The 9,732-nt window shown below is 36.6% G+C and overlaps 1 protein-coding gene across 1 annotated transcript; it reads right to left on the reverse strand.

Moving 5' to 3' along the window:
- Nucleotides 1-311: 311 nt before the first annotated feature.
- On the reverse strand, nt 312-3,988 carry LOC136225471 (CASP-like protein 5B2). Its single transcript, XM_066013493.1, has 3 exons — nt 3,494-3,988; nt 1,460-1,592; nt 312-920 (listed from the first exon to the last, which is right to left on the reverse strand). Exons 1-3 carry the CDS (start codon nt 3,622-3,624, stop codon nt 720-722), a joined length of 465 nt encoding a protein of 154 aa, XP_065869565.1. The 5' UTR covers nt 3,625-3,988; the 3' UTR covers nt 312-719.
- Nucleotides 3,989-9,732: the final 5,744 nt, after the last annotated feature.

Consider the following 9,732-nt stretch of genomic DNA (forward strand, 5'->3'; position numbering starts at 1 on the left):
GCACTTACTACACTGTAATTTTATAGCATGGTATAGAGGCACCAATAAAGAATATAAGAAAGAAACTTGTGCATTTAAATATTTAATTGTTGCTTTTCAAGAATTCAAATAGAATATTAACAGAACATTCTAGTCCACAGCCACTTGCATAGCATACCAGTTGGAAACGTTTCAGTGTCTGGAAACGTTTCAGAAATGTGAAACGTTTCCACGCAATATAGCCTAGATTTTATATGGTTTGGGGCATTCTTAAATGGGCAAGTAGCTAGATAGATAAATGGCACAAAGAGTATGCATCTTATTTCATGAAATTATCATAACTGCAATGCTTTACTGCAAAACAAGTGTCAAGAAATACACTATGTTTCCTGAAAGTGTTCATTCATTCTGTAATAAGATGTCGTCTGGCTAATGCGTCGCGACTCGGGTTTTGAACACATGACCACCTAACTCTAGCTATTTCACTACAAATGATTTCCTCATCAGCAAAATGTAATACACAAAACAACATTTCTCCTTGTGACAATAATGTCAATTCAAGAAAAAAGGGAGGGAGTTTCGGAATGCGATAGCAACAAAACTAACTTAAGGGGTCGGAAAAAGAGAATTGCTATCAAGGGAAAAATTCTGACATTTCCAAGAAAAACAGGCATGTTCCAGAAATAACAATATATACAAATGAAGAATATTGGCTCCATACCATTGAGATGTTGATTAACTCAAACGTTCGCCAAAAGCCAAAACATAACATGAGAAGATATAGCAAGAAGAACCCATGAAATAAATGCCAAAGCGATCGAGATTTGGAACCTGATGCATGGGAAAAACGGTGGTGATTTGCAGTAATGCAAGTCTTTTGTGTATAAAACTGTAACTCCAGCTGATGCGCATGCTGCTGCGAGTGACAGAATTGATGTAACCTGCATTATAACCAACAAAATTTTCAGTAAACTGAAAATGGTAAAAGAACTGAACTTTTCAATAACATGACTATTACAAATTAAAAACCGGGTCTAAAACAGCTTAGAGGAGCCAAATGAATTAAAAAGTTAAGTCATGAGACCTAAATGACAAATTGTGGCAAATAGAGGGGCCAAATATATCAAAAAATTAAAGAACATGAACTAAAATGACAAATTGTGCCAAATACAAGGACTAAATTTTACCTTGTTCCGGCATAAAGGTAAATACAATAATTATACAGAGTCAAGTTGGATCATAGAATATAATTTGATGTAAATAAAATGATTTCTGAGTAACGAAACAGGAGAAATCAAACTAAGAAACAGTCAATTAGGATTCTACATAAGCAAAGCAACTTTTCCAAAATGTATCTATGGGCTCGAAACACAAATACAAAAGATGTAATTGTTATTAAGTTTTCCTTCCATACACGTGCATAGAAGTATGTTAATGCATCAGTATAAATCAGACTTGAGGGACGAAGAAATATGCTTACCCAGTCACCAACAACAAATAGGCTCACTAAGACAGGATTTTGCAGGTTTCTCTTTGATCTCAGAGCATGCAGATCCAAGCAAGCAAGCCCAAAACTCCAAAGCACTTGAAGCCCCATTGATGCGATCAAATAGCTGAGTTCAGTGCAAACGAGTCAAAAAAATTGTAGAAGAAACACATAAAAGAAATGACACATAAAATGGAAGAACCAAAAATAAGCATTGATGTGGACGAGTTGCAGAGACCGTCTTATCAAAATTCTTAGTATAGTCATGCCAAGGCTATTAAATAACGAAAGCATACAAAACAATGCTACAATCATAAGCGATTTTGTGGGATATAAAATGTCTTTAGGATTAGATTCCAAATCCATCACCTGGCCACAAATAAAATGGCAAATTCACGAGGGGCAAAAAAGAAAGCTACTATATGCAGATAGAGAATTAGAATGAGGATAATTGAACATAACAATGTCCATTATATTCTTCCCTAAATGCATACAAACTTAGGCTGGAAATCCATCTAACCAAGTCCTAACACTAACAAAACAGTAAAAGGCCTACTACGAGATGAATGCTTAAATGAAGACATCATATACAAAAAACATAAAAAATTCTTTTTCCACTCAAAGTAATGATTTAATTGCTTTCTATATCAAATCCATCATCCCCATGGATGAGCCAAAGATGAAGCTCAGTTATCAACAACTTTATCTAATGGAGCTACATTTAGAATATTGACTTGGCAATGCTCTATATACGCAATGCACAGTCATAAAAGCTAATTGGTGCAAATTTTTGGGGTGAAAAGCATCCATGGTCATTCAATTTTGGTCATTGTCACATCCTTTATTGTAATCTAATGATGCCGTTTGGAAGAAAGCAAGGTCTCAAATATAGGTTAAAAATCCATATAAATTGTAGAAAAGCAAAGGTATTTTGCATTCTTGTGTCTCCATCATTTCAGTCATAGCATACCCTCTGTTGTTCAAAATCAGGAAACTCTACATTGATAGGAACTAGGAAAGCACATAATAAAACACCAACTTATTTATAGCAAGTATTATTCTTCATTTCAAAATGTGGGTTCATTATCTCAAATTCGGAAGTTCCAATACCGTCATTATATCCTTCCTGTACTGCTGGATAAGCTCATAATTTTTCATAACCAATCAAATCTTCTAACTAGAATGAGATCATTACAATCAACTCCATGTCAACCACAGCTTAATTTTCTCTTCAACAAAATTAAATTTAGATCTGTTTTAATTGCAAGCTATATGGAAAAGTCTCAATTTTCCCCTTCTCATTAAGGAACAAATTTATCAAGGGAAAGGGCGAAACAATTATGCTGAGGCTTCCTTTTCTCTATGGTTAGGCGCGATGATGGAATTAACAAAGTAAAACTCTCCAATCACTTACTAGAACCAGAATTATAGAGCAATGGGATAAACAAAAATGGCCATATTACGCATTCTCCACGTTACAAGTTGTTCACATTAATCCTGAGTACTAACCAGACAAGTAACCTCACAGATATTAGTTGCCAAAGGAATCCTCTTATGTTTATACACAGAAGAGAGGTCATGTTGAAATAATCTCAACTCAACTATTCAATTCAGAATAGAAGTTCAAAATTTTATAATAATGATGTTTAATTGGATAATTACATCTCAACAATTCAATTGCACTTCCACATGACCTCTCAAAATAAGCATGAGAGGATGGGAATATCAGGGGCTTGTTCTTCCCTTCCTTTCTTTACTTTCCTTTCCCTTTTTTCTCTCAAATTTTTCCGTTGATTAGATAAGAAAAACAAGGTTGCTGCTTGACATTGCTCTAATCTTCGAATTGCTAATTAGAAACTAGCCCAAAGTTTGATAGGCTCAAACATCATTAACCCATTCAAATATACCATCAATTTCAGCAATCTCTAATTAGTATAAAGTTAAGACCATTGTCTATCTATATGTATGTATATATATATATATATATATATAAAAAGCAAAGAGGAGAAAGATAAGAAATGAGAATACCAGAAAGCAGTGGAATTAAAGAACCCCCGAGCAGAAACCATAACCCCAATCGAAGAAGCTGCAAAGACGAACTGACCCACCCTCAATCCAAGCCCACTCGCTCTCCCTGGACTCCCAAACAGGTCCTTCATCTCTCTTTATCTCCCTCAAAGATGAACTTTCTCTACCCTTTTGCCCCAAAAAAGAAAAGAAATTGCAAAACTGAAAAAGAAGGAATTTTTAGGTAATGGGTGGTTTTTCAGATTGATTTTCTAAGAGATATCCATGAATGCAACACCACCAACACCACCATCTCTTTCCTGTGAAGCTGCAGAAAAGGGTTTTAATGGAGGAGTTGGATTTGCTTAGATTTGGATTTAGCTCTCATTTTTTACGAGGATCTATCTTAATTCTCTTCACGGAATGTTGTTATATTCTTTGAAAACTGACACTCTTTGCTTTCAATTTCACTTTCTTCTTCCGTCGCCTTACATTATTATTAAAAGGCCTAAACACTGATAATTACTTATAAATATAATGATGGCATACGCATACAGTTCTGTTTGGTGTTCTTACTATAAACGTCACCGTTTTGGACAGGAGTTCGTGAACGATGCGTCGGAATGATTTGGCCGGCTTTTAGCTTATCTATAGTTCATGGAATTAGATTCTCACCGAATAATAAAATGTTAAATTACAAAACTGATCCAATTAAAATGTTCAATTTATATAATTAGATTCGGTATAATATTATTTTTTATCAAATTAGACATTTTTAAAATTAATTTTCTCAAAATACTTTTAGTGTGTATATTAACACTGATTCTACTTCACTTCTCATCATTTACGCAATTGAAACGGAACAGTCGTCAAGCGAGGATTTTAATCTTAAATACACAAAGAATGCTTCTTCTCAAGCCTAGCTTGAAAGAGTGAATCTTAAGTCTTGAAGACAGGCTCTCAATAAAGGAGGCTAAATTTGATTAATTTATAAAAAGTTATATCTCATAGTACCGACCATGACTGGCAAGGTATAGAAAAAAAAAAGATTAAGTCATGAACTAAATATTTCGGAGATAAAAAACCAACTTCAATCCATTTCTTTGAGTAACATATGACTCATGTTAAAAAAACAATTTTTCAGATTACGTATTTATATGATTATATTGACATGCAATATTTGTTACTGACTATAGTCATATAACTATAGGCAAAAATATTAAAAATAGTATCATTAATTAATAATCAATATTAATTATTCTGTGCATCCAAAAATAAATTAAAAATTATAGAAACCTAATTAATAATCAATATTAATTATTTTGTGCATCCGAAAATAAATTAAAAATTACAGAAACCTAATTAATTCAATATTAATTATTCTGTACATTTGAAAATAAATTAAAAATTATAGAAAAATCCCAAGTAATATTATGAGAAAGCTTGTAAAATTCGACGTCGGACGGAGTTCGAGAAAGACAACGCACGTCGTGCGTGTGTGCGTGGTGACCCTACTGCACGTGTGGGCCACGCGCCGCCCTCCCGGCTTTCGATGACTTGGAAACTTTGGGGAGGGGGGGGGTTCTGAGTTCGATAGTGTGGTCGGTTTCAAGTTTCGGTGACTAAAAATAGACGTTATAGAGCAAACATATCCTAGATAGCGCATGTTAAACCACTAAAAATCGCCATAAAATTCCAGCAACCCCCGAGATGATTTCGGCAGACTAAAAGCATCTTAAGACAACCACGGATTTGAAACTTGACTCAACTAATGTATTTATTCAATCAAATAAATTAATAGAATCATAAATCATGCATAAAATGTTCCTAACTGATGGAACATAGAGGTAAAGGGTTCTGATACCAATGAAGGCTTCAATGGAGAAGACTAATGTATTTCTTTAACCTTTAATGGACGAGTAATGAACCTGGATTTAATCAATAAGTAAATAAATAGATTTAGGTTTATCTCTTATAGTGCATATCCGTTGAATAGCAGCGGAAGTAATTGACATTGGCTCCGTATCACCGATCTATGAGGTTACCACACCAAAGGAGTAATCACCCTTGATTCACGAACTAAGAACGAAACTCCAAGATAAAGAATAGAGAGGGGGCGCATAGGAGAGAGAGAAAGAGAGAGAGAGTCTCTTTTCTATTATGTTGTCTTAACTTGTGTTAGAGTTTTAGCCTCAATAGCTATCTATTTATAGCTAGGTTACCCTTGTTGAAACACATTTCCACATGATTTTGATTTGACAAGATTATTTAAGTTAATCCCATGATTAAGACAATTAAATTTAAGTGCTTTGATTTAATTGTACTAATGTGTTTGTTCAATGTTGAGTATAATTATAAATGAGAACAGAAATAAAAAGTAAGACAGAATGAAGTCAGCATGAGCCACAGAAGCTGAGTAGAACACAACTCAGCATCATAGGAGAAAAGTCTTATTCAGAACAAACGCTTGAAGACGAAGTTGACCGAAGAAGCTGAGTAGAACGTGACTCAGCCTTGCCAAAGATAAAGATCGAAGACAACGTCTATTAAAGTCAAGCTGAGTGTTCATCAGGACAGCGTCAATGATCCGTTAACTAAAAGATAAAAACTGACAAGGATCTGCGCCAATTCAGAAGTTTTGGAATTACGCAAGGATACAGTTTCGAGACGCATGGGTCAACTGGCATGTGGCTAAAAGACGAAACTGGCGCTAGAAGACGAACCTGGCGGAAGAAGACAAGTCTGACGCCTGCTAAAATCAGACGACAGGATTGCCCTACAAAACTGTATGTTGACCAGTGAATGACGCAAGAAGACCGTTTGAATTCAACGGATACATCCGAATTCAAATGATTGAAGCATCAGATTTCACTATAAAAGGACAAGTTCATCATTTGGATCTTTTGCCGAAGTACAAAAGAAAATACAAACAAGAAAAGCAAATACTTACACCCAAATCCTATCTCTGTGTAAAAGTCTAGATTGAATTTGTATTCATCTAAAATGTTCTTCATCTAAAAAGAACAAATTTGTATCAATTATAAAGATTGAGAGAGTGGTGCTGAGTACTTGGTTTTAGTACTCAGCGGTAGAGAAAATCTGAGTGTTTGGTTATAGCGCTTAGTAGGGTTGAGTAGACGAATAGAGGACGGTACTCTTGCATACTCAATTGCTTGTAAACGGTTTGTGCTCTACCTTTAAAGAGCTCAGTAGTGGATTGAAAAAGCCCGGAAGGATTCTGGGGACTGGACGTAGGCGGTGAGGTCGAACCAGGATAAGACTGTTGAGTAATTTCTAACCCTTCTCTTGATATATATATATATATATATGTATGTGTTGCTTGTTTAAATTACTCAGTATATAATCTGTATAAGCTGACGCTGAGTAATCAGAGTGCTGAGTTGGAAGCTGACCTTAAGTGTTATTTCCCAACTAACAAATAAAACAGTTCTAGTCAGCCTCTGACTGAAGCTGTCTTGCTTCGCGCTCAGCCTTGCTGACCTAAACTGAGTTAAGTTGTTCAAAGAATTAAATTAAGTCAGCAATTAAGGGAAAAAGTTACATTAGTTCCTAACGCCCCCCTTGGAACTAATTACACGGGACCAACAAGTGGTATCAGAGCTCAGTAGCTCACTACTCAAAAATAAAACTATCTTGAGCTGATCCCTGTAAATGGCTGAGAACAGCACTCGTTTCCTTCCTGGAAATCAAACAACACAGATACTCCCCGAGGGATTATCTATTAGTCGGCCTCCCTTGTTCTTTGGATCAAATTATACATTTTGGAAGAACAGGATGAAAATTTTTATTCAGGCTACAAACATGAGTGCATGGCTTGCAATAGTCCAAGGCTCGTTTGTGCCTTACAAAATGGTAAACAACGAGAAAGTTGTTAAGAGTGAAACTGAGTGGTTAGAGGATGACCTTAGCAAACTGCAAAATAATGCTTCGGCTATCAATATGCTTCACTGTGCGTTAGATGTTGCAGAGTACAACAAAATTTCAGGTTGTGAGTTAGCACAGGAAATATGGAAGAAGCTGGAAGTGACCTATGAAGGTACCAGCAAGGTCAATGAATCAAAGGTGAACCAACACATGAGACTATACGAGCTGTTCGAGATGAATGACAATGAAGACATCTCTAAAATGAACGCAAGATTCACCAACATCATAAATGAGCTGAAAAGACTCGGCAAGAACTTCACAGAAGAAGAGCAGGTGAAGAAAATCTTGAGAAGTCTACCCAAGAGCTGGCAAGCTAAGAAGACAGCTGTGGAAGAGGCTCAGGACTTGACCACATACAAATATGATGAGCTGATCGGATCTCTGCTGACCCACGAGATCTCCATGAAAAACTTTGAAGCTAAAGAAAAATCAGAGGACAAGAAGCAAAAATATCTTATCATGAAAGCTGACTCATCAGATGATGAGGAGATGGCCATGTTCACAAGAAAGATGAAGAAACTGTTCAGAAAGAACGAAAAGAACAACAAAAGGCCATTCAGAAGAAGCGATAAATACAAAGCTGAGCCCAGCGACAGCAGATACAAAAAGGACAGCTCGAAGCCTGTCACATGCTTTGAATGCCATCAAACTGGGCATATTAAATCAAGCTGTCCCACTCTAAAGAAAGAAAAGAAAGGCAGCAGAAAAGCAATGGTGGCAATATGGAGTGACAGTGATGAGTCAACCTCATCAGAAGCTGATGCCACGGAGTCAGCAAACATATGTTTTATGGCTGATGAATCTGCTGACCAATGCCGATCTGAGCAAGCTGACCTCTTAGATGAATCTGACCAAGAGGAACACTCCAATGAGGTAACATCTCTTCTCTTGCTTAGAAATGAAATGGTTAACGCCCTGAGTGATCTATATACACTGACCAAAAAGTGTAAGAAGAAAATAAAGGCACTTAGCAGGCGATGTGATGAGATTGAGGAGGTCAAACTGAGTGACCTCCGACATCTGCTCCAGGACAACACCAGGCAAGATGAAAATCTAAAAATCATGCATCGGTTTGTCTCGAAAGTCCAATCAGATTCCAAGAAGCTGAGAAAGGACATCATAACTATACAGAACCAGCTGAGTACATCGGCTAAGAAAAGGTTCTATCCCAATGCTGAGTATCATGGTACTGGTCAGCATGGACGGTACACTCAGCAGAACAGTCAGTGTGACTGTTGTAGAAAAAGAGGACACACCATAGATGTGTGTTGGTATACTCGGCAGAATGTCCAATGCGACTTCTACGGAAAGAAATGCCATACCACTAAGGTATGCTGGCATGCTCCGCATAATCGTGCTGACCAAAAACAAAATCACCCTCAAAGGGTAGCTTATTGTGACTTCTGTGGAAAAGATGGCCACTCTATAAATGTATGTCGTCACAAAATAAAATATGATGTGTCACCAGTTCATGCTAACCGACGAGGACCCAAAAATAATTGGGTACCTAAAGATGAATAGTTTAAATTTCAGGTGAGCCTGAGGTGCGCGGAGAAGTCAAAGCTTTGGTATATTGACAGCACATGCTCGAGGCATATGACTGGTGATGAAACTCAGTTCATCACACTTGTGCGTAAACGAGGTGGAAGTGTAAGCTTCGGAGACAACAAAAAGGGTAAGATAGTAGGATCAGGTACTATCGGAGGAAACCCTACTATTGAGTCAGTCTCCTTAGTCAGGGGTCTCAAATATAACCTATTGAGCGTAGCTCAGATGTGTGATAGTGGTAGAAAGGTTGTATTTGATGCCACTGAGTGTCGGATACTCGAGGGAAAAACAAATGATTTGATTTTAACTGCCCCTCATGTTGACAATGTGTTCATGTTGAGTTTAGAAAAGAAATTTTCAAAAAATATATGCTTAGTATCAAAGGAAGATAATTCCTGGCTATGGCATAGGAGATTTGGTCATGTAAGCATGGACCTCCTTGCCAAATTAGCAAGAAAGCAATTAGTTGAGGATTTGCCCAAACTTAGATTTGAGAAATATCAATTATGTAATGCCTGTCAGCAAGGTAAACAAACCAAAAAGTATTTTCAAAGTAAAAATATTGTCTCAACCAAACGACCATTGGAATTGCTACACTTGGATCTTTTCGGACCTGTCCAGCCACTCAGCTTGGGCGGTAAGAAATTTTCCTTAGTTATTATAGATGATTTCTCTCGGTATACTTGGGTCATCTTGCTGAGTAGCAAGGATGAAGCTTTTGAGATGTTCTCAACACTGATCAGAAAACTTGAAAATGACAAAGATTT

The sequence above is a fragment of the Euphorbia lathyris genome, chromosome 4, assembly GCF_963576675.1.
Source record: "Euphorbia lathyris chromosome 4, ddEupLath1.1, whole genome shotgun sequence".
In the NCBI taxonomy this organism is placed as follows: Eukaryota; Viridiplantae; Streptophyta; class Magnoliopsida; order Malpighiales; family Euphorbiaceae; genus Euphorbia; species Euphorbia lathyris.